At 36.6% G+C, this 26,620-nt stretch overlaps 1 protein-coding gene across 1 annotated transcript in view; it reads right to left on the bottom strand.

Moving 5' to 3' along the window:
- Positions 1-18,881, bottom strand: part of POU6F2 (POU class 6 homeobox 2) — a 229,238-nt gene extending 210,357 nt beyond the window's left edge. The window contains exon 1 of the mRNA XM_072412222.1: positions 18,793-18,881. Within this exon, the coding sequence (XP_072268323.1) occupies positions 18,793-18,843 (51 nt within the window). The 5' untranslated portion in view covers positions 18,844-18,881. The remainder of the gene's footprint in view (positions 1-18,792) is intronic.
- Between the last annotated feature and the right edge of the window lie 7,739 nt (positions 18,882-26,620).

Here is a 26,620-nt window from a genome sequence, read left to right as displayed (position 1 = left end):
AAATGCACTTCTTTAGTCAATACTCATATTGCTGCAAACAATGTCACTGTCACCGAGGCTTAATTTGCACAGCACTTAAATATTGGACTCTGTGCATCAGTGCACTCCTCTTGAAATACTGTAGGTAAACACATTTTCTCCCTATTTAAGGCTAGAGCACTCAGCATGCATTTAGCTGAGTCGAATCCTACCGTTTGAATACCTTGATAGGTCCACTGGAGGGCAAAATTAATACTTAATTGAATCTCACAGTCATCAAAATAATCAATACTTTTTTATTATTTATTCTTTACAGTCTGTTGACTGTTTCAAACCTCAGAGGGGATGGTGGAAAGGATTCATGGCTTTGAAACACTGTCATTTAACAAGGTAATTTTCAGTGGAGCATTAGGGGTTGTGAAACATATAATAAAACAAAAATGGTGGCTTATAATAGGAAGAAAGAAAAGAATTATATTTCTGCCATCTAATAAAACAAGATAAATAAAAAAACTGGTGGAGAGAGAAAGAGAAAATAAAAAGGGGGGAGGGAGGCTGAAAGGAGAAGGAGAACGAGGATAGGTAGGAGCTGGGTTTTGAAAGGTTTTATCATATCAAGAGCAGAGCTGTGCTTTCATAATGCTGACATTTCTCATCCTGACAATCCTAAACAAGTGAAAAGGATGGGATCGCTGATATCATCTTTCATCACATCCTCCAGCTTAAGAACCAACATGACAGCTCCTCTTCCCTATACACTGTTAATTACTAAATAAAACACTCCTCTGCAAGGAAGGGTGGCAGCACATAACCGATACCAAGGGTCTATACAAGCGACAAAGTGGGTCTTAAAAAATTTGTTTTTGGTAGAAGATCAAAAGGGTCAGAAGATAATAAAGAGAATACAATAATGCACTGGGCAAGCCAAATCCTCCTGAGACCAATTTAAGATAGGTCTTCGCTCTCATCAAACCTAGTGAAGAGCTGGTAGTTTCATGATTTGGAGATGTCACACTGGAAGCACTTGTGTATATTGTATATCTCTGATTAAAAAAAAAAAATACACAGCTATATATTACAACTTAATTCAAAGGTTAATACCACTGCTGGAATTTTACTGCAGATAAAAAGAAAGAAAATGTATGCAGATGTCTAAGTAAAAAAAAAAATGTAAAAAAGCAAAATAAAAAAAACACGTTTACTAAATATTTACTGTGAATATTATTGTAAATGTGCAATACTGTAATATTTGAATCATCAAGGATACAAGTGCATAATGGGCAAATACAGGCAGGAAAAGTAATAGCGCTGAGGTTTCAATGTAACATTTCTTTAAAATGTCAAACAAAACACTAAAGTACATTTGATAATATCGTAAAGAAAAGCAACATTTTTCCCATCACATTTCATTTTTGTATGATTTATTTAAAGTAGATAAGTACAAAGTAAAACATATTAACTCAAAGTGGTTGTTATGCAAAACATTTTTAGCAGTAGGGATTGAATACATTTGCTCAGTTATTATTTTCTGCTTGTAACCTGCTGGGGAGATTTCCCTTTACTTCCTGTCCCAAAAGCACAACAGGAAATGAGAGGAAATCCCTCCAAAATGAGGAATAGGATGTCCCAAATGCAGGATTTTCCCCTTGATTCGTACATGGGGACAACTTTCGCATTTAGTATTTTTTGTTACTTTTTCTTTTAATAACAATGGTCACCAAGACAAATAGATGGGTTAATTGTCTGGGAGTGGAAGGGGACAACAATCAAAGTCAGACAGGGACTCTATTCCTTACACATTCTATTAAAAGTTTATTAAAACAGTATAAATTTGGCTTTGGGGTTAATAGAAGACACATTGAAGTGTCTGTTCATAATCTTGATGCATTCCTCCACTGCCACAGAGATACAGAAATTTACATAAACCAGCCCAAACAATAAATTGTCCACTGTTGTTAAACAAGAAATGACAGCATGGATTTAGAAAGTAGAAGTGACTTCTGCAGGATCTCATTTGGACTTCCTGTCTTGTGTGTAACAGATTCACTTAAACACCACATTTTATAACAGTAATTTAACTTCTACCTTGTTGAGTCTAAAAGGGCTTTTTAGCAGAAGCCTTAAAATAATTTTACAAAATAGCAATCTGTCAGATAAATAACAGCCTAGGCATTTGGTCATGTGATCTTTGCTGAAGTGGAGAAAAAGACGATTTCAACTCTGACCCCTCCTATTTCTTTCTGAAGCAAGGAAACCATTTGGAGCCTTTGTTAGCTTTTGTGACTTTACGGCAGCAGGATGAAAAAAACATCAGGGGATTTTAATTTGACTCTTCCAATGCTAACTTTAGATAGATAGCTAAATACACATGATATTGGTTGTATAGTATTAGCAATATACCTAGCATAATGTTAGGGATAAAAATACCTATACATTTTAAACTACATTTTTTGTATTATGTTAATGAATGAAAAATATTTTTTCAGGTAAATCAATTAGTCTCACTGGGCCTGATTTTTTAAAGCTCTCCACGGCTGGAGAGGATACACTTTCATCATTGAACCTGGGTGATCCAGCAAACCTGAAATGAATCTGGTCCAGGGTTGAAAAAATTTGCTAAAAAAATAGCAAATAACTTTTGCAAATTCCATTCCAGGTTTGCTGGATCACCCAGCTTCAATGAGGAAAGTATATGTTCTCCAGCCTTGGAGAGCTTTAATAAATCAGGTTCACTGTGTCCAAGCCAGCACAAAAAATCTGTGGTATACAAAACACAATGGGGCCGATTTATTAAAGCATCTCAAGGCTGGCCAGGATACATTCCAGCAAACCTGGAATGGATTTCTTAAAAGACTTTTCCTATTTGTTGGCAAATGTTTTCAATCATGGACAGATCCATTCCAGGTTTTCTGGATCACCCAGCTTCACTGATGAAAGTGTGTCCTCTCCAGCCTTAGAGAGCTGTAAAAAGCAGGCCCAATATCTCAAGCTGTAAGTGATGTCTCGTTTATGGGAGATTCAGCACTGCCTGTAGACTTGTCACCTCTATTAAACATAATCAGTCACTGAAGTCTTCAAAAAGACCCAAAACTGAAACAGTTTTTACAGACCCACTACTGTACTACCAATAGAAAGTGTTTATGCCACCCAAGCAGTGATATGGACACCCGAAGATGGACTCCTTCCTTACCACAAAAAAGATGGAAGATGACTCATGATCTGAAGCCTCACTAAGCATTTAGTTGAATATTTGGGGCAACTCAGCAATAGATAGGGTATGCAATGGGCAGAGGAGCTCTTAGAGATTAGCTGTACCGGTAATTGCATGCTTTATACACAAATAAAAAGAAATACTGTAAAAGAGCTGTAAAAAGCTTCTCACTTAAAACAAAACTGTCAGTAATTTAAAGTATGTCCTTAATATTTTTCTAAAAGCAGAGAGTAAAGCTAAAAAGCAAAACTTTTTGAAATTTGAAAAAAAGTAGAAAAAAAATACATTTAATATACTTACCTTATCCTTGGTTTCTGCCCTCAGAGTCTAGGCAAGGTAATGCCATTATCCTTCCAGTGAGATCCTGGGTAGTCCTGAAAGGATCCAAAATCTCACTTTTCTCCTAACCATAATCATTTTGCTGCCTGAGTACTTTTTTTTTGTTTTTAACAAAACTGCTAAATTGTATATTTTCCATATGAAAATGAACCTAAAATCCTAAGACATATATATATTTAAGTTCTGAAAGCAGGAAACATGTAGAATGAAATAATGATAGTTGCATTTTTGTGCGGCACAATATTTGTGGTACAGCTTAGCAGATTCAAACTATTAGTAAAAAATACACTTTACTTGTATTTTAGTACACATAAATATCTCCATTTTCTTTTAAAATATAAATTGATAAAGATAAAAATAAAGCTAAAAGCTTAAAAATTGTGATTTTTTGAAACAGCAACAAACTTGGATATCTGTTATTATCAGTAAGCAGCACTATAAAATCTTTATACTTTTTCAGTTTGTACCTAATCTTAAGTAATGGCTCTAAAATTATTCCTCCCACTTTGATGTGTGTGGAGATACCAAAAGTATATTACACATTTGTTATTTACACATGTGTGTGATTGCAAATATGTTTACGGTCATGCACGGACGTGAATTTTTTTTAATTCAACTTTGTAATTCTTTACATTTTTATTTAGTTTTGTTTTTTCTATTCCAAGAGGGCTGACAAGCTGACAGGCTCTTTTTATGACCATATCAGGGGTCTGTTAGCACATACAAATATATACTTTTTTATAATGTACAAAATGTAAGAGTTTCAAAATAATTTTAAAAATGTACACTTTTTTCAGATAACATCTGTGAACCCAGATGCTCAGGCAAGCGCAGAAGGAGCAGCCAAGAGCCTATGCGAGACGTAGGTATCTGCACTCCCATTCATCTTGATCACCTAGGCGATCGAGAATTGAGGGGGTAGTGCTGCACCCTTTAAAAAAAAAAAACAATAACAAACAAATTTTTTTACTTTAGATAAAAGGGTTGTCTACCCTTTTATGTAAAGTAAAAATACGCCTTAAATTTAAAACAGTAAACAATAGAAATGCCAATATGGTTAACATGGATAAATGTATTTGTGGTATGTTACTTTTAAAACGTAAAAATCAGAAAAAAATATAAATGTAACATAATCAGTGAGGGGGATCGCCATCTCTACAAAAGTCCGCTGTGGATCCGATGGTGAAGATGGTGGCACCCACCTCTGTGTCAGTGACAGGTCCTGGACATTAGGGGCTTTTTGGGAATGTAAAAAAAGTGCCGACCTCAGGCATGCTCAGTAATATCAGCACTTTTTTTTTTGCTTTGCTAAATGCTTTTTTTCTTTGCTAAATAACAGAATTTTAATCCAATGGGGGACGCAGATACAAAAAAAAGGTACACAGAGCTGGAAAATACATTTAGTTATCTAATCCAAAAACAATAATGTTTAATAATAAAGTGACCACGTAGAAATTGTATGAATTTGCAAAAAAAAAAAAAAATTGACCAAAAATTACTTTGTAGTCACATGACATGCATAAACTATAATTGCACAAGAAAACAATTGATAGCTTTGTTTTCAAGAACATACTTCTACTGGTTGCAACATTTTCAAAGTCCTCCACCACAGAACACAGATTTGAATTTTTCATTCTAGTAAAAAGTTCAGAAGGTTCACTTCTAAGGTCCTAATTACCCTTAACTATCGACAATCTGAAATGCAACTCTTTAAAAAAAAAATCCTTCAGGAAAGTTGTTGTTTCACACCAAGTGCTTTTGAAGTTATTGAATAGATTTATCTCAGGTAGATATTAAGTCTCATCTATTAATGGGAAATTTGTTGAGGAATACTCTAGGTCAGGGGTCGGCAACCTGCAGCTCTTCAGCCTCCTTGTTGTGGCTCCCTTCGGCCTTTAGAAGGTGGGGCCTTTCTAGAAGGGGACATCCTCTCTCTTCTGGAGAGTTAAAGAGGAGAGGGATTCCTCTTCCTAGGCGTCCACCAGGGGTTACCTGTCAGTCTCTGCTAACGCAGCGGGTTATCGCCCTCCCTCCTCCTGTGTATGCACGGGGGAGGGGGATTCCCCTGCTGTGACATTCCTAGAGAGGGTGGAGTTATCAGTGCAGGACTCAAAGGAGTCCTGTACTGATAGGAGTCCTGTGTTCCAGGTGTTTTGGGGTTTTTACCCGGAAACAAACATCAAGGTGCTTTCCAGCGCCACGTAGGACACCGGACTGGGTGTATTTAAGGGTGGTCGCTCAATGCAGCAGCAGGGCTATTGATTCCAAAAACAGTTTGACATATGAATCAAAGTAAAGATTTTACAAGTAAGTCTCTCTTGCCTAATAATATATTATACTATCATGGATAATTAATCATAATAATTTGATATTTGAATAAATAATTAAAATATTAATTTAATCATATTTACATCAAATATATTACAATAAATTTTTTAATTATTTTTAAATTATTATAAAGTTTTCTCTAACAACCTATAAATGCAGGCTAAAAAGACTGTTGATCCATTTTATTTGGAAACATCTAGTAAAGAAATTTACATCATCCAGGTGCAATTGATGAGGCTACATAGTTTTAATCAATAATTCACTGCCTTCATTCAATATTTCCCCAATCAGTTAAAATTACTAGATCTGTGGTAAGCCAACCATGAATACACCCCAAAAAAGAAAACTCTCAAAAGAAAAGTACCCAACTGAAGATGGGCGAATAAGAGTGAATTCGGAACTACTACGGAAAGTTGATCAGAGCAAACATACTTTCAAGAAGTGGATCAACTCTCCAAACTACAGCTGCTAGTCTTGTGGCAGCTCATGAGATCATAATGAGGGGGAAGTCGTTCACAGATGGAGAATACATGAAAGAATCGTTCATAAAAATATCAGAGCATCTATTTTCTGAATTCAAAAACAAACAGGAAATTATTCAGAAAATTAAGGAAATGTCTTTCTCTGCAAAGACTGTCAAAGACAGGACCATTGAAATGGCAACAAACATCACCAGTAAGCACATTGATGACATCAATTCAGCTCAAGCATATTCAATTGCCTGTGATAAGTGAAGTGGTGTAAACGATATTGAGCAGACAGCACTGTTATGCAGATATGTGAACTCTGATGAGCCAAAGAAATAACTGATTGAACTTGTACCGCTAAAGAGCCAAATGCAGGGACAGGACATTTGTGAGGCTGTTTTGAGTTGTCTAAACGCCAAAGGAATAAACACCACTCACCTGGTGTCAGTGTCTACTGATGGCGCACCCAGTATGAGACGAGCACAGAAGGGCTTTGTGAATTTATTTCAAAAGCCGCTGGATCGAGAGCTGATGATGTTTCACTTTGCGCTCAAACATTCCCCCCTGAATGTGTGAAAGTTATGAACCCCGTTAATAAGATAGTGAACACAATAATTGCAAACGGGTTAAACCACCAACAGCTTTGTTCATTGTTAGATGAAGTCGAGAGCACATGTCCAGATCTCCTGCTGCACAACAGTGTTAGGTGGCTGTCAAGGGAAGACATGCTGAAACGCTTCTCTGCTTGTCTGGAACACGTAAAAACCTTGGAATGCAAAGGCCTCAGCTATCCTGAACTGGGAGACCTCGATTGGCTGGAAAAGTTTTATTTCATGGTGGATATGACTATTCACATAAACACACTAAATAAAAATCTCCAGGGAAAGGGAAGCACGGCCCTGCAGTTGTTGGGGGATGTTCTGGCGTTTCAGCGCAAGATGACAGTGTTTGCCAGAGATGTACATAGAGGTATGCTATCTCACTTCCCCTCCCTGAGGGAGTTCAAAGAAGAGAACAATCACATAAATTGGGCTTATTTACACCATGCAATTATGGCAATGCAAGCTGCATTTGGAGAAAGATTCAGCGAATTCAGAAATGAAAAAAACACTCTGTCCTTCTCTGTCACACCGCTGGACATCGACCCATCCCTGCTAAACATATCAGCATTCACAGGGATAAGTCTGCCTGATCTTGAAATTGAACTGGCCGATATAGCGGATAAAGACTTATGGGTGTCCAAGTTCAAAAGCCTGACAGCGGATCTCGAGGAAGTTGCCCGTCAAAAGGCCACTCTCGCTAAAGAGCACAAATGGAATGATACTGAAATCCTCCCCAAACCCGACAAACTTGTTTTTGAAACATGGAGTGTCATTCCCGACACGTATATGAACATGAAAAAGTATGCATTTAGAGTTCTGTCCGTCTTTGGCTCAACATACTTATGCGAGCAAGTTTTCTCGAGCATGAACTTCATAAAGTCCAAATATCGCTCCCGCCTCACAAATGAGAGCCTACAGTTCTGTGTGAAGATTAAAGTCACATCTTACAGTCCTAACATAGGGAAGATCAGCATCGAGCTACAGAAGCAGAAGTCACATTAAACTGGTGAGAACACAAGCATTTAATAGGCTTTTATTTTTCAGAAAAAAACATTTATTTCAGACCCAGAGCTGATCTAGTTTTTTATTATATGTTCAGGTGCTTTGGATCATTGCTGGCCGAGAAAGAAACCTGAGAAGGATAAGAGCATACTGAAATGGACTTGTCAAAAAACGTTCCTTATTTTATGTTTAGTTTTTTTTAAAACTGTAAAGCTGCAACTATATGGTTTTTTATAATAAATTGGGCTACATTTTTTTTTTATTTTACACAAATATGGGTAGGCCTGCATAGTTCAGTATTTATTTTATTTCAAAGTAGGCCTACACATGCACACTGCACTTCTGTTTGTTGTATTCTGTTGTTCAGGTAAAATTAAAAAAAAAAAATAAAACTTTTAAAAGTTTATAAGCTGCGTTATGTTTTGTGGCTCCAGACAAAAAAAGACAAAATGGCTTTTGTGATAGTAAAGGTTGCTGACCCCTGCTCTAGATGAAACAGAATTTAAATACGGGAAAGCAGCTTGAAGCAGCTTGAATCTGCTTGATTAGGAAGAGGTGAAATTTAGTTCAGTAGGACATCAGTACCTTTGAAGAAATAACTACAGAAGCCTTGAAATGTTGCATTTGTTTAGTTACACAAACTATTACCTGTAAGAGAGTCCAACTCAAGATGTAGAATCATTAAATGGAGTGCTACCCACAACCAGGCAATGTCATGTTTTACTCTTTGCTCCCCACTTGCGGTCATTGGTTACATTCAAACATTTTCTATCCAAAAAAGCTCACTTTATGTTAACTTCTCACCCAACTCTTACCCCGGAAAGGATGCAACACAGCACCAAAGAAAACTTAAGGGATCAGGAACCAACAAGCTTCAACTGATAGGAAACCAATTAGCTTACCATACTTGAAGGGTATCTAAACTCAGAATTTTAAATTTACATAAAAGGGTAGACAACCCTTTTATTTTAGGTAAAAATTCTGTTTGTTTTTTTTTTCAGTGCAACACCGTTTTTAAAAAAAAAAGGTGCAGCACCGCCCTCTAATAAAATAAATGGGAGCACAAAGCCTCCCGATTGTCACCTTTGTCACCCTATCTCGCGCCTGGGTCAGGTGACGTAGGAAGAAGAACAGGAAGAAGAAGAGAAAATGGCAAAACCCGGAGCGCGAGCTCCGGGGCGACGTGGGACCTGATGCAAGACACCCCCGATAAGATCAGACTGCCCTATGGGATTGAAGGGAAGTGTATTGAAGCTTTGAGGTTAGTTCCTCTTTAAAGATTTTATGGTGATGTGGGCTACAAAGAAACAAAAAATTATTTTTTCATCTGTTCCTTCCATAAAACAAAACATATAAATTTATCATTTTATGATAGTGGGTGGAGTCATAAAAACATTCTTTTATGCTCCTGTGGTCAAATATACATTCAGAATCCCTAGTTTATAATAAACATGTCCTAAATAAAAACAAATGAAAATTAATTGAAAATTGTTAACCAAAGTTGCTTGAGGAGGAGGAGAAAGGGATCTGTGGAAACATGCAACAAGTGAAATAAAAATAAAAACTCATGTAATTGTTCAGTAAAACTATGTTTTCCTGAATATATTTTACATTTGATGGGGGAGGAGTTTCCCCCTGGGGTGGACCCTGGTCTGTTTAAATGGTGGCTAAATAAAGTCTTTTTAAGTGGCCCACCCCTTGCTGGATCGCCCAGGTTTACTGATAAAAGCATATTTTCTTCGGCCTTGGAGAGCTTTATTAAATCAGGCCCATTGTCTCAACCTTTGAATTATAGTTGTTGGAAAACCAATAAATACATGAATGTAGCCATTGATGTCACTTTCTTCTGCAAATGCTATTTGCTTGGCTGTCATGCTGAACAAGAATGTGGCAAGTGACATCAGTGTGAAATCACAGATTTGAAAAAGGCAAACCTGTTATGCATCTTAAAAAAGCAGCTGAAAAAGGCACTGAATCCAATGGAAAATTATAATAGTCTACAGTATAGCATTTTCAGAAAGAATCTAACTATGTTAACCAACATCTCTCAGTACAGGTTCCCTTTAAAGAAAACTTAAACTGAAAAATGTGGAGACCACAAGTATACCAACTCTCAGGCTGTCTGTGGCTTCCATACAGGTCACTAACCCATAACAAGTAATACAGGAACTAATGGGTTAGCATAGCAGCTAGACAATTGGTATTTTCAGGCTGAAAGGTCCATTACAGCAGCCTCCATAATGTTTCAGTAGAGGTTTCCTTTAATACTCATAGTCAGAGTTATTTTTGTTTCTGTTTTCTTCCTTTTTTCTATAATGATATCCACCTTAACCTCCAAGGGCAATAAATTGGCCTTGTCTGTGTGTACATTGTAAAAGTCTGAGAGATAATCAATGTAATCAATGTGATCAGTCTGTCATTGTCAGGCTAAATTGCTGGTTATTTATTAACATTCCATTTCTTCTTTGACTTGATGTGTTTAATAGCAGGCTTTCTCGTGGTGTTTTCAGGGTAAAAATTGCATTACAAAATGTTTTGTTGATAAATCAAACCATGCAACCCAGGTGGACTTTTATTGTATCACTATGTACAGAAACAATATGTAACTGGAATATATAAACAGATCATCCACAACCATTTCATCTAAGGTGAACTCCACAAAGAAATGTGCGTACTACAATTTCATGTTCAAGTTTTACAGAAATTCAGCACATGCTCTACTATGCATTCTCCATAAGCCTAAATGAAGTGGAGCTCAAATGTGGAAACAATGTCCATCAATAGGAGCCTCTAGACTCCCTAAAAAGCTGCTGTGACAGTTAAATAGAGGTAATACAAAAATAATTATTGTTAGTGGTATATTTGATAATAATTGGGTGTTAGTGGTATATTTTCCCCATTGCTTTGGTGATTAATGGTTTAGAGCCTTACTAATGTTGGTGGTCAATGGAAGCAGAAACATCGGGTCTGATTTATTAAAGCTCTCCAAGGCTGTAGAGGATAAACATAGATTTGGTCCAGGATTGAAAACATTTTCTAACAAATAGCAAATGACTTTTAAGAAATCCATTCCAGGTTTGCTGGATCACCCAGCTTCACTGATGAAAGTTTATCCGCTCCAGCCTTGGAGAGCTTTAGTAAATCAGGCCCATCATGTCTGGTGTCAATAATATAGGTTCTGAATTATGTTGGTGGTTTGGTAGAGCATAGGAAAGATTGGACATTAGAGACTAGGGATGAGCGAGAATGCCTCTCACAGTCTGGCAAAATTTTCCTCAAACTTCATAAGGGTCCACAAAATTTCGGCAAATCGATTTTGCGAATCCACGGTCCAGGTTCCCACGCTCCCTGGGCTGTACTTATCAATAAGTACAGCCCAGAGAGCGTGGGAACCTGCTGAACTCATATGTCCTCTCAATGGAGGTTCTCCATTGAGAGATCATATGAGTTTAGTAGTACGCTTGCAGTCACAGCTGATTGGAGGCATGTGCCTACAATCAGCTGTGGCCGCAGGTTCCCATGTGGGAACCCATGTGAGTTCCTCAATGGAGGTCATATGAGTTAAGGTAGCCTGAACAGGAACTCGCGGCGAAACAAGGCCGTTCTCGCTAATATGTTCGGTAACCGTGAATGGCCCGATTCGCCGCAGGATCAAATTTAAAGATCTCCCTTGCTCATCCCTACTAGAGACCTGAGAGTAGAGAACCTTTGTTTTCCATGCTGCCCACTACTAGTATCATTTATATACTTTTACAATATGGGGCAGCAGATTACTTTGACCAGCAATGTGCTTATAATGTGCCACATGTTCAGGTGCAAGGGGGGATCGGGGGGAATTTTTCCGGGTGTTTAAGCACTGCCCTGGTGCTGCCCCTTTATGAAAATGTAAAAGGAGAAAAGTATAAAGCTCTTGGGGGACTATTTATACACTCCATACACAAGCTTAATTAAAGTCTCTGGAAATTCTAGTTTCCATGGACAGTAGAAAAAATTACCATTATTGTTCCATTTTATGAAGGGGGGAGAGTATTTATAGGGTAGATAAACCTTAAAAATCCCTATATAAAGTAAAAATGTGTACATTTTTTTGCAATAAATGCCTTTAAAAAAAAAGGCAAAGCCCCTCCCTTTCTTTCTTTACCCCTGTCTACAAATCGGGCATATGCAGAAGGGACTTTTACTCATTCAAAAAAGAAAGGTGCATGTTCATTTTTTTTTTACTGTCTGTCCATCTGCAATGTTGGAGAACAGGCCTTCCACACCCACAATCTCTATTGCGTCCTATCATGCACATGCCATAGCCTGCACACTCTCCTATATATCCCAAGAGGACCCCAGATCTGGACAGGCAATTAGAAGCACCCATGTCATGTGGACACCTAAAGAAAGACCAAACTCCTAGACGAATTTTAGTTTTCTTGCGGTTTTTTTTTTTACATTATGCCTGTAAGTTTTTTGATGAGAGAGAGGTGGGGAGTAGGGCTTTTAAAAGTAAACACTACAACAAACCCTAAAGAAAAATGTGTTAAGAAGTGATGGCGAAGAACCTGTCAAAATTTGATGAATGCCACTTAAGTCCATGAAAGCAGAATTTGATGTTAAAACCTGGCAATTTTATTGGTCTAGATTGTACTGTCAAAAAGGCATGGGAAGCTTAGCAATGCCATGCAAAATATATATACAGGTAGTCCCCGAGTTAAGGACATCTGACAGATGGACAACTCCTAGATACGAATGAGGCTTTCCTGCTCACTTATGTGCAGGACGGAGGCTTGTTGGGGTGGAGGGGGCAGTTCCCATGACTTGCAGAAGAAGTCTTTTGGTAAACACAGCTGAGGTTGTGGGTGATCTTAAGGGCTGTGCTGTTCTGCAACCTCTTGTAACTTATTAATGACAAAGACAAACTGTGCAGTTGTTTCTTTTTGCATATCAAAACACAGCTAGCTAGCATGTCAAGGCTCTATAATGTTTTTTTTTTTTTTTGCTTTATTTGTGATTTACTCACAGAGAGGATTTCATACAGTAACTGACACCACGCTGTGCATGCACAGAAAAGTAAAAATAAATAATATTTTGAGACAAACATCTGTCCTAATTGCCTTTATTAAAATAATGTACTTGTTCCGACTTACATACCAATTCAACTTAAGAGCAAACATACAGTCCCTACTTAGTATGTAACCCAGAGTCTACCTGTATATATATTTCCTATACCAAGGAGGGGTTTTCTAATGAGGTAAAAAAAAAATAAAAAAAATAAATAGATTATAAATAAAGCCTTCTAATAACATCCATGGTAGATGCCTTAAAGCTGTACATGTTGTGGAACAGTATGATTTGCTTGGCAGCCTCGGCAATAGCGTACATTGGAAATGCATGTTTGACTGTGGAATTGATTTTTTTTTTTATCTTGACATAAAATAGCATACAATTTCAATAGACTCTAATTTAATACAGTTAAAATTTGACCTCAAAAAGAAAAGGTTTTTCAGGTAGCTTTAGAGGAAATACACGCTTTTTCATTAAACAGTAAAAAAAACAAAAGATAAAAAATGATCTATGGTTCACTGTGACTGTCCCTGTTTTTGCTCATACCAACCTGTGTTGCCACTGTCCAATATTTATTAGGATCTTATTAGGAACTAAGAGACCACAGATGACATAACGTTAAAAAGAGATGTGGAAAAATTGGCCAGCTGTGGGAAAATGTTCACGGGAAACCTAGGCACAAATTAGGTGGAGACAAAGGGCCTGATTTAATAAAGCTCTCCAGGACTTGAGAAGATACCTTTCTATCAGTGATCCAACAAACCTGGAATAGATTTGCTATTTTTTAGCAAATGTAATCAATCCTGAATGAGATCTATTCCAGGATTTCTGGATAACCCAGGTTCACTTGTATCTTCTATAGCTTTGGAAAGCTTTAATAAATCAGGCCCAAAGAGTGGGCCTGATTTATTAAAGCTTAAAGTTTAGCCATGCCCACAGTCACAATGTGGGCATGGCTAAACTGTAGGTATTGTCAGTTTTTAAACCTTTACTGTTTTTCTAACCCATGTATATGGAACCTGACCATATAAACAAGTTTGTAGGCATTGTAGTTACCTCCAGCTAGTTTCAGGTCCAGCAGTAACCCTCATAAAGATCCACAGACCAGGCCAGAAATAGGCTTCCAGTGCAGCCTCCAGCCCAGCAATCTACACTCCTTCCCAGACCAGCATAAACATAGAAGTTTTCATTTTACAGATATTTGTAACCACCCACTTATTTCCAAGATCAAATTCACCATTATTTTGAGCCAAACTACCCTTCATCCCAACATAACACTATTTCTCTTTCTGTCTTGTGTCGGCTCCAACTTTATTCTCCACCTTCAATGCATAGGAGGGAGCAGGGCTTGGTTCCCTATCACTTGGATTCTTTTTGTTGTTCCAACTTCTTGTAGATGCTGTTTGGCACTTTGACTCTATCACTATCACTAATGATCGACAATTCATTGATAATTGACTAAAGCTAGGTACACACGTGCAATAACGCCAGAGCGACGATTATGCACAATTATTTTGAACGATCGTATTGTGCACAATTCTGTACATGCTGTAACGATACGATCATTCAAATATAATACACCAACAATGTACACATGCTAGATACGATTGTTTGAACGATGCAGGAAGAGACATGTAAAGGAGAAAGTGTAATGCAGAACCATCTACGAACACTGAACAACCGTACACACAATAGGTTCCTAACAATCATCGCCCAATCAGATCCACTGGGACTGTCGTTCATTTCCAGCGACATTCCTCATTCATCTGCACCATTGTGCCACTGTTCTTCTAGTCTGGTATTCTGAGAACAAAAAGAAATCTCCGAGAACAAATGGCTAACCAAATTCTCCCAGGTGAATCTTTACATAAATTTTCAGAGACTGTAAATCTTGAACCTGCAACATTCACGTTGTGCCCATGGTGGCTACAGACTCAAACCTCCTCAATATTGCTAATTGAAAAACTAATAAAAGTAAGGACAAAAAACATAAAAGATTGGGTAAGTTAGGAAAGAATGAAATGCTATAATCACGTTGAAAAGTTACAGATTTCTTTATATTTCTGTTAAAATACTCTTCATTTATACTGATATTAAAATTAAGGAATTTTCAGTGATCCATGCCCACTCAGGTGTACAGAAAGTAATATCATCTTTCCATAAGACCTGTTTCTCTGTATGGTCAATTCACTAAAACAATAAAGTATGCAATATTTTTCCCTCTGTAAAATGTAAAATGTTTAAACCAAAATTATTTTTTCAGTTCATGAAAGGTGCTATCACATAAGCCAAATTTATTTAAAACATGGACGATTTTTGCAGCATTTGTACGTAAAAGTCAGTTCTCAAAAACTATCGCATCTTAAAACACTTTGCTTATGGCTGATATTATATTGTTGTTTGTGATTATATGGTATGTGTTTAACCACCTGAGCGTTACACTGATTTCTAGATTTCTGTTCCAAAAGCGTCACAGGTTTTCATGAAATTTTTTCTTTAAATTGTAGACCTGTAACTTACAGAAATATGTCCGAATAGGGTTCTAGTAGATATCATGAATATAAAAAATGTTTGAAACACACAATCATGTAAAAAAAAAAAAAAACTTTTAATAAAATTAAAGGAAAAACACAAAAATCAGCTTAAACAAGAACACATAAATAAATGAAAAATACTGAAAATGCGATAATTCGGTATAATGTATAGTAATATATTTTTCTAAAACACCTCCCTAGTGTCCGTCACATACCTATAGACAAAACCACATAAATATATTTTCTATTATTTTGTATTGGATTGGATACAGGACTTTGTATTAAATCCAATACAAAAAATTTGAATTTTCCGATACGACCCTCATCGACGGGCGCACGCACGCGCATCATCAGGAATCGCCGAGGGACGCGTACGCAAATGCCGGGTATTCTAATTCTTTCCAAACTTCCATGCAAAAAGTGTTACATTTTTTGCATGGAAATTTATTTTGGATTGTAGGCTCTAATTCACCGAATTACCGCATAACTCACCAAAATATGTCCAAAATTTTATAAATTTAATAATTAAATTTTTTTTTTATAAAACAAAAAAAACATAAAAAAAAAAATCTTTAAAAAAAACTAAAAAAAGTTAAAAAAAAAAAAAAAGTGTAAAATGTAATGTACAGTAGCTTATATAATATATATATAATACAATTATATATATATTATATAAGGATTTCTTTGTATTGAACTCAATACAGCTTTTTTGTATTGAGTTCAATACAAAGGAACTCAATGCAAAATTTTGAATTTGCCGCCCCGCCTCCCTCCCGCGCCAACGCACGCAGCGACGTCATCGGGAAACCCCGGTGATCGTCTCTGCACTCGCCGGCTGGACACCGAAGAGGACAGACGTGTCCGGAGGAGCGGAGGGAGAAGGTGAGTATTTTTTTTTTTTTTTGTCCAGCGATCGACGCTGGACAGTGACAGGCACAGGGATAGGGACAGGGAGAGGAGGCCGGCTGGCTTAGAAAAGAAAGCCAGCTGGCTTTCTCCTCTAAGCCGGCCGGCTTTTTCTTTTAAGGAGAGGGACACCCGACGCTGGAGGACGACGCTGGAACATGGACCCGACGCTGGAACACGGAACCGACGCTGGATTAGCACAGCGGGACCAGGTAAGTGGGGATTTTAGTGTAGGCGAAAAAATACGGGCTTAACCAAAAGAGCAAAAATATTTAGTGCAAGAAATTACGGGCTTAGCGGTTAGGGGGTTAAGGGGAGCAGACTGAGGAGTAATTAAATATAAGTATAAAGTAACACTTCAATAAACATTAGTGGTTTATGGATAACAAAGGCTTGCAATAATTACCTAACAATTGGTAATAAATATTAATTACTTCACTAAAATCTTACTAAATAGGAGGTGAATTGCCTAAGCAATATTCTGACTTGTAAATGAAATTTTTTAAAGAGAAAAATTTGACAAAATAAGATAAAATCATTCCTTAAACCCACATGGGCCTCTAGTGGTGCAGAAGAAGGACAAAGCAAACTACATAAAGCTCAGTCCAGGTTACGATTAGTAATGAGGTTTAGGTTCCCTGCTACCATAAACCAGAATCTAATGCTTTGGGTTTTGAGATCCTACAGTTCTTGGTTTTTTAACCATAATATGGGCAGCTGGCTTACAAGTGCCACCTACTATAAAAAGGGAGGGTCAACGTGCAGCTACTTACTATAAAAAGGAAGGATTAAAGTGCAGTCATAGTCTTATTGGAAGCTTTTATAGGGAATCAACTCTGCTGCTTTTTCATAATTTTATTACTGGGGGCTTTTTTGTCTTACATTTTTTGTGGTTCATTTAAGTTTAGCTCTTGCTTTTAGCTGCTTTCCCTTCTATATGAACTTTTTATACCAAAATAGTTGGTATTTTGGGGTTATTTTTGGGAAGGAAATCTAACTAGAAAATAAAAAACAGCCTAGTTTTCAAATTATGTGTTTTTTTATTAATAATGATTAGATGAATTGTACATATAGAATAATTACTTATTAATCCTGCCAATTTACAGTATTTCTGTTTGAGGGTTTGAATATTATCTATTAGGGTTAAGGTTGAGAAGCTTAAAAGAGAACTATGGTTTCGCAATTAAAATTTGCAATCAAGCAGGACTTTTTTTGCAGAAGGGACAGTCAAAGTTTGGGCCATGCTAAACCTAAAAAAGAAATGAAAAACATGGTACTGTGGACAGGGATAAAAAGGCTCCCATATATTTTTCTCAGCCCTTTGCATGAAGTTTAGCTTTGTTATCTACAACAAAAACTTTGTGTCTAGTGCACAAACCTTAATGCCACTCTCTCAATTTGCGATAGTTGTTAAAGTTGGGCACAATAGGCTCAGTCTATAAAGCTAATATATACAGGTAAGACTAGGGTCAAACTTGCTGCAGAAACAAGCATTCACAAATGTTTCCCAGTGTCTGGCACCTTGCCTGCTACTTAGCTGCCCACATCACTGGTTTTTACAGAGTCAGCATGTGCATATTTAAAAGTGGCCAACAGCAGGCAGTACTGAAGATCTCACTGCTGCCATCTATTCATTTTCTATAGGCTGCTGTGAGATGCTACATGAAGTAGTTAAGGGGCAGGAGGAAGCGTAAACCACACGGAAAACTTACCACCAGGTTGAGACCTTACCACCAGTGACTGCCACTGTAGAAGTGCAAACACTAGAGCATGTTACTGGCAGATCTTCAGCAATATGTAAGCAAAATGGTACTTTGAAATATTAATTTAAAAAGAAAATACTTTTTCATGGCGTGCAACAAGAATGGAGAACAATTTAGATTCTTATTTAGGTGAATATATGCTCCATTGCTACTAATGTTACTTACTGTTACTTTAAAAAAAACATGTCAAATTTAGGCTACTCTATTTACTCGAAAAATAAACAAATCTAAATATAAACCAAGGTACTATATTTTACCTGAAGATACAGGAAAATGCTGTAATGGCAAGAGTTTGTTACACACTTTACATGAGGGCACAGTGCCATCTACTGGTGTGCCCTAAATATAAATGGAGAATTTTTATAATGGCATTTTAAGGTAAACAATCTTGCTTTATATTTGAGTATATGCAGTGCTTTAAATTTTAACTTCAAGTTTAAAAAAGCATTAAAAAACGTTATTACCACAAGAACTGTAAATATCTGGCATTAGCTTTCCATAATCCCTTGATATCAGACATGACAGTGGAAGAGTCTACTATGAGGCAATCTGGTCCTACGTTTAAATTACAGTACTTGCTATGCATGTTTTATGCAATTAAAACTTACTTACAAGTAGGGAAAGCAGAGGGATAACATCCCTAGTATGATGATGCTTCTCCATTGTCCATTCAGCAGGTTGGGAAGGTGACCGCAATGTATTGCTCATCTGTAAAAGAAAAAAGACTAATTTTACTATGTTTTTAAGAATTCTTGGTTTTCTGTTTTAATATTTATCTTTAGGTGACATGTGGCTTTACACTGTTTTATTATTATTTGTGATGAAGGACGATTCATAAACCTTGCTTTTCACATATTTGCAACCTAGTCCCAAATGGGGAAATGCTGGAGGAGTGGGCAAACTGAAGTGGATGTGTCCTATAACAATTATGGACCATAGGCAAACCAGAGGCAAATCTCAACAACAAAATAGTAAGAACAGGTTAATATCATCAAGAGACAAATTCTATTATTAAGCAGATACTTCAATTATAGGTCAATTCTCTAGTAACACCTCCAAATTCATCAGTTTTAGGTCACTTTCCCCTGTGCTAGCAACAGGCAGGCTCTAGTAACAGGCAGTTCCTTTTCGCTTACTTGTCCCTGATGCAGAGATCACCTTTCTTTCCCTGTCTAAAGCTTGCTTTAATTTTCATCACTTACAGCCATGTGGAGTGTAAAGCACCGGGCAATGCACCTAAAAAATGTAGGTCTTCTGTCCCTTTCCTTCATCAGGGAACCGGGATTAGTGTTCCTATCACATCTCCCTCCCCTTGCATCAGCCTCCCAATTCTGGGGTGGGGATGGGAGGAGTCCATGCAGGAGCTGACCGCAAATGGATTTCCTAAGGTGAAACCCAGTCCCTCACCTATCATGTTCCCACCCTGCTGTCTGAGTCTGGTTGCTATGGTGACACACACAGGAGGAATACAAACCTCTATACTAGTAAGCCAAAGCAAATCCTGAGGCCTGATGCAAAAACTGGAGTTTCCAACCCAGTCCCAAGTTCACGGTATGATTATTATGTGTAGAAATGGAATACTTTTTTCAAAAAATTTTCTGAATGGTTAAAGTGAGAATTTAGTTTTTTAGTTTGTTTCAAGACAGAGGCAAGTAGAATACATATATAGACAATAAGGAGTAGAGGTGCTCGGGTCAGATTTTAAAACAGGGAATCGGACATTCCCTCAAACATTCGCTGGTGGGAATCAATTACCGCAATTAAAACTCATAGTCCTGGAAAATTCCCAGGCAGAATGTTTGAATGAATATCCAATTCCCTGTTTTTTAAATGGAGCCCTGATTATTTTTAGTATCCATGTTAAAGTGCTTTATTGCTTGATTTCGTTTTATTTAGATTTTTTTAGTTATTTATTTTCATAGTTAAAGTTATAGTGTAGGTAAATTCCCGAAAGTTTAGGGTTGTGATACCAAAACCACAACTGACTGAAAGCCAGGTCTTAGCCTCACTGAATCCTAATTTCTTCTTCTATTTATTAACATAAATGTAGAATTATATCCATAATATCTTCAGCAACAGTCAATAAATATGAAAAAAATAATACCTGAAATTATTTTTTTAAATATAATTCAAAAAATGTGTTTGTTATTTAAAAAATTACTTTGATGAAAAAAACATACACAAACATGCACAAACTTTGTGATCATTTGCATACAGTTCTGCATGCTTACAATATCATTCTACTTTGGTAAAATATTATTCCAAGGAACCATACATGAGAGTTTGATAAATAGCCCTATTAGGCTTTGTACATTTGCTTACTAGATAGAGCCTGTCATCCAGCTTATGGGTTTTTAAATATCTGATCTATTGTTACTTATCAAGTGATACGTCATTCAGTGTTGTGCCCATTGGCCCTGTTGATCTCATCTTTGCTTGACTGTATCAATAAATGTTTTTGTTATCTTGTATAGACTAGACATGTCATTGATAAAATGTATTCTACATTTACAATAGCCTGCTTCTTTGGCTAATGTCATGCGGGAGTGTAGTCTTTCATTTTATAGAGTAATGAATTCCATCAGGTCTACAGAGTCCCTGAAATCTCTGGCACTCTATACAAGTTCAGGTCTCAGGAATGCCTTATCATGTCTTTCATGAAAATTAACACTGCAGTATTTAGGAATGTATTAAAATTAATCACAACCCAGAAGTTAAATTGTGTGAACTGAACCTTTTACTACAAGAATGTTAATATACTTTTTCGGAAATCTTTTAATTTTATTGTCTTGTAATAAAACAAATTGTTTATGTTATTGTTATTCAGTTTTTATTTTTGTTGCTTTATTTATTGTTGTTTTTGTTAGAGTGTGACTTTTTTACTGCATGTGATGTTGGAGAAATACATCTTGTGCCCATTAGACAATATCAGTAATTTTATTATGATCATATAGTGAACAGTCTACGGTAGTGTTTTCTAACCCTAGTACTTAAGTACCACTAAGGACTAACCTCAACCTTGTGTACAACTAATTGCAGACAACTGATGGTCCCATGAGATATAAATAGTGGTCATGATCAGCCTTGTGAGGTCTTTAGTAAATAGAAGATTGCTTTGCTCCTTTCAATTGCTCCTCCATTTATTCATTGGTCATAGACCAATACAGTGCTTTGTATTGACCGGCTCATTGATGATTACAGAAACCAAGATCATCTTTGCAATGCAAAGTGACAGTAAATAGGTTTTTCTATCTGTACAATATTGGGTAAAGTTGGACTAAAATCAGATAAGATGAAAGTTGTTTGTTGCTTCTAATATGTTACTTTAAGATCAACTTTGGAAGCTGCAGGGAACTCTGAGAATGTCATCTAAAAACTGACAATGTAAGTATTTGAGAACAGGAGTAAACAATGTTGCTTTACGGCATATAGCAGATACCCATAGAGGCGTCCTCTTAACTTATATGGCAGCAATAGGAGTGATTCTAAGTAAGGCTGCTTAGTACATATTGATGTAAACCCATTGGACACATATGATTTATGTTTCAAAAATGGAGTGCCCTGAATCCTTTTTTTCATGTCTATTGTTAATAACAAAAGCTTTGTCTTCCTCCATCTACCCTAAGGATGTGTCAATAACATGGGGAGGACTGGCAGTGACATTTGCAAAATAGTTTCTTCTACCTATTTCAGGAACTTAAAGGGGGACTGTTGAGTATTTCTACAAAGGCAATGTCTGTTACCTGTTACCTTTCTAGCCGAATGGACAGGAAAGTGTGCATGATAGATTTCATCTTATACTGCTTCTCCTTTTTACTCAATCTTATTATACAGAAACTATTTTATTGTTGAATTTTATTTAGTAGTTATAAGTTTCTACATGATAACACTGAGGCCAGGAGGGAATAACATCCAACTGTTTTTTACACATTTTATACCTTTAAGATAGCATTCAAATTTTGCTTTTTGTTTCTAAATATTAGTCATAATTCCTTAAGTGGGTATTTATTTTCTTTTTGATCACTAATATTTGCTGACCGATTGTCTGGTTTTGTTACAAAAAAGAAAGGGACAAGGAGGCCACTGTTATGTAAGGCCTAGTAAATGTTGGCCAAGTTTCACTTCCAATGTGATCATCAATCCAATAAAATGACTGGATCTTAGGTAAATTGACAATTAACTGCTCATAATTCCAATTGTTAGACCATTTTTCTTTTGTCATATTGATCGAACGTGGACAGATAGATTGGATTTGTTGGTATTGATTCAACACAAGTTTTGTGATGCACTCTACATCCAAAGTAGACACCTTTCAAACTGGCAAGAGGTCCAGATTTTACTACAGGTAATACCAGCTCATCGCTTGGTTTATCTGGGCAAAATTTTGAGCTTAACATGGATTTTAGTATGTAGCCTTTTATTTTCCTTTGTGCTTGGATGTGATTATTTATGGACTACTCAAAGTTTTGGAACTTCAATGTTCGAACAAACCTAAGTGACCAAAAAATTGCACTGATTCTATGAAAAACTTGCATATGAAAAACACTTAAATATTTTATTTCATGTGACAAATGAGAGCAAATTTGATTGAAAGAAAAAAAAAACAACTGAAAGTGCCTGTCTAGATACAAAGCAGCCTCAAAAATTTTCCAAAAAGTATTTTTTTGCCTTTGCTGTGATCTATCTTACATGACCATACTCAAACCGGTGGCTTAACATTTGAACTTTTATTCTGCTAATATTAAGGATATTTTAAACACAGTACTGTTCACTTCTCCTGCAAGCACAGTAGGTTAGTGAAACTGTTTCCCAGCAGCAGTGTTTAATAAATTAAATCATTCAACACATTGCTTTGTACTGCCTGAATACATCTGGACTGTAAAAGCTATTTAACTCTCTAAGAAATGGAAAGGCCACAGACCATTAAAAGTACACATTTTGTAGTGTGGATAATTTAAAGCTAAGTATTTTCCAGTTGGGACACAAGAAAAAAGAAAGCAGCAAAAACCATTTCAGGTCAGCAGGAAATAAGACAAGTGCCTCAGTTATAAATGAGTACATTTTGGAGGACATTAGGCTGCAACTGCTGTAGATAAAATGTATTCTCCATGGTAAACATGCTTGTACTTACTAGTCTATTGAAGAGTTTATGTATTACCTTACTTGTTTGCTACTGGCTGTTGTAAAAAATAGTTCCAGTCATTTCAGTTCTATTATGTTTTGTAAAGTACCTCAGGGGGCAGCTGTTAATAAAGTAATAAGCATTTGAGGGCTTCTAGAGTAGGCACCAAGGTAATGGGTAGCATGATGGGAGCCATAAGGACAATGTCAGCCAACAACCAGATGCCAGGGGCTACAGCAGATTTTCAGGTGAACTTGTACAAAACTGCCATACCTGTCAATACTTAAAATTAATCATAGTCTCAGTTTGGAGAAAGACAGTTCTAAACTGAATTTAATAACCCAACTGCAGGTTGAGGGATACCTTTTTAGTTCGGGCAAATGCTGGGGGATTATTTCCAAACATATTGAACCCACCAGCATTCAGATGTTTTTAAGACATTCATTTAGAACACTGGCAGTATTAATGAATCACTCGTACTAATACCAGTAAATGCAGGGGTACAGGTGACCTGTGAAACCCTAAGACTTCTTTAGAGGCTGCTAGGAGATGTTTGAACTCTAAAGTTTGTCCTCCAATTTATTGCTGCATTCACAGTTCCACTGTGAACATCAATTGGAACAGCCATCTGCAGGACACTAATGATTTTGTTAACCATCTGTAAGGGTGGCATTCTGACTACCACTAAAATGGTGATATTGTTCTAACTAACCAGGAACGTAAGATATTTTTCCCATTGACCCCAATCAATTAGTTTTAACCCCAAAACCTGAAAAATGTTTCAAGGGTTCCTCTGGGTCAAAAAGGTTAGGAAAGGCTGCACTAATGACAAAACAAATGGAAGTAGGTAAAAATGTAGCCACAATGCAAAGGGACAGACACAAAAATTGTAAATAGTAGGGAGAATGAATGCAAAGAACCATTACAGGATAGACAGCAAAAATCAAATTACAGGCTTATAAGCTTGTATTACTAAAGGCACCAAGGCAGTGACTATTGTGCATGTCTGGCATTTGCCAATAAGTTTAGCTTAGCCTATCAGATAGTATGTGTGCGGCTGTGTGCTCCTGAAAACATGATTTAGCAGTGGTACCAATAAATGAATATTACTTATATGTTAAAGATGACCTGTACATGAGGAGAGGGTGCACTTCTTGTCTCTTTATCCTTCATCCTTGTCTTTTTATGCTAGAAGCTTTATAAATCCTGGCAAAAGGATGGTAAAGGTGTTCATTTAGATACTGCTCTCCCCACCACTGTCTTAAGAAAAGCTTTTCTGAAAACTATACCAAAAATTTAGCAAGAAAGATTTTTAGTGCAAATCACTTTTACAAAAATGTATGACACATCTTACCTACTCAACTTTATAAATTGTTTGGCTGTGCTAGATATTGTTTGTGCTTGTTCACTTGTGCATTGTTTCTCCTGCTATTAAAAACCAGCACATATCTGTTAATGATCCTTGTTTGAAAACACTATTATAGTTTCAAAAGTCCCACTGCACAATTCTTCTACCTCCACATTTTTTTGTTCTTGGATACGTCCTTGGAGCACTTTAAAGTTTGTTTTGGCAGTGCTGTTCTAAAATTGACAAAACACAAAGCAATATTATGACTATTACTTGTCAAGTGGCTCAGTATTGTAGCATCCAATTTAAAACTAAAATCTGTCGTACCAGACAATTAGCCTTCAGAAATGGATAGGCATGGATAACCCAAACAATAATAATCCTAAAATGGACGTTCTTGAATGTGGCATTATTGTCATTTCAATGGCTTAGTATTGACCCACCATACTTTTTTTTGTATCATTGTTTGCCATTGGTAGTCTGCAAGTGCCCTCTGCTGGGATCGGTAAACCATAGATGATATTTTGGTTTAGGACACTGGTATGCTGGTGACAGTGATAATTGTGGTAATACATCCTTTGAGGACTGAGGGGATTGGGAGATCTCTGTGCCTAGGCTCCATTTACCTTTTAAGAATATGCAAGAAGCTCTTTTTTTCCTGAATTATTCATTGAAGAGGTTGCAGTAAAAAAAATGAAAGGACAGAATCAAGATTAGTAGCAGATAAAATATCTGGTGTCTAATAAATATATAGACACCAGTGAACGATTTAACCAACCAACTTAACCAAATCTCAATATCCAGTGAATTAACCCTTTAATCTGAGGGCCTGTAATTACCTATAATATCTAAATGACAGAAAGAGGTATTACACCAAACAAGATTCACATGATAGTCTGCAGGCTCATTGAAATTAAGACATAAGTCAAAATCCACGGTCATGAGGAATGTGCAGGCAGTAGAAACCAAAGGTAAGGTTAATATCAACAGGTACCTAAACAGACATCTAGAAAAATCCCAGTGGAGGTAGCTTTCCAAATGCTATCAACCGAGACAAATAGAAGAAAGACAGAAGGTTTGTTTCCTTAGTGAAATATTTAAATGTGAATTTCTAGCAAACAAAGATGAAAAATACATATATGTAAATTTGCTTACACTTTAATTCTCCTGAGGCAGTCTGGCCTCTGTCCAGTCTAATCCTAACCTTTACTCCACTGTTTAAGCGTACCTAAACTAAAATGTTTACCTTACAAAAAAGGGTGAACAAGATAGAATGGGAGCGCAAATCCTCCCGGGATACATACGTTATGCATCCCAGGAGGCTTGTGGCTACTCCTTCTGCACATCCAGAAGCCTCCTGGAATGCTTCTGTAATCTCACGCGTGCGCAGTGCAAGATCAGGTAATGTAGGAAGAAGAGAAACAAAGATGGCGGCGCCCAACGTTTTCTTTGCTTTGGACGAAGGAGGATACCAGGGATCTGCAAAGGTAAAGGTGAATGAGGGTTTTTTTCAGTTTACTTCTGCTTTAGGTTCACTTTGAAATAATAAACTGTACTATTTGTAAAATGGTAGTTGTGTACCAACAAAGAAAACGCACTAGTGAAAATGTTGATATTATATTGTCCCTTTTCCAGATGTTTTTATTTTATTAATTGATTGGCTTTTCTTACTGCAACAAGCATTATCACCAGTACCTACAATATAAAACTAGAATTCTAAAATGCCATATTGTTGATGGATTAGACAAAGACATTGAATCAAAACAATTCCATTTGTGTTGATATTTGCTAAGAATATTTGGATAGAATACTGACAGAAAGTTTATCAGACAAGATTTTTCTTGTCAATTGTTTAACCATTTAAACCAATTGTTTTTGTGTTACAGCCAACATTTCAATTAGTTATAATGGTAAAATTTATTGCAATTTATTTCAATTATCGAATAACGGGTGATATATCAAACACTGTA

The sequence above is a fragment of the Pyxicephalus adspersus genome, chromosome 5 (assembly GCF_032062135.1).
Source record: "Pyxicephalus adspersus chromosome 5, UCB_Pads_2.0, whole genome shotgun sequence".
NCBI lineage: Eukaryota > Metazoa > Chordata > Amphibia > Anura > Pyxicephalidae > Pyxicephalus > Pyxicephalus adspersus.
The sequence above is the reverse complement of the archived record's forward strand: the minus strand, read 5'-3'. Positions and strand labels throughout refer to the sequence as shown.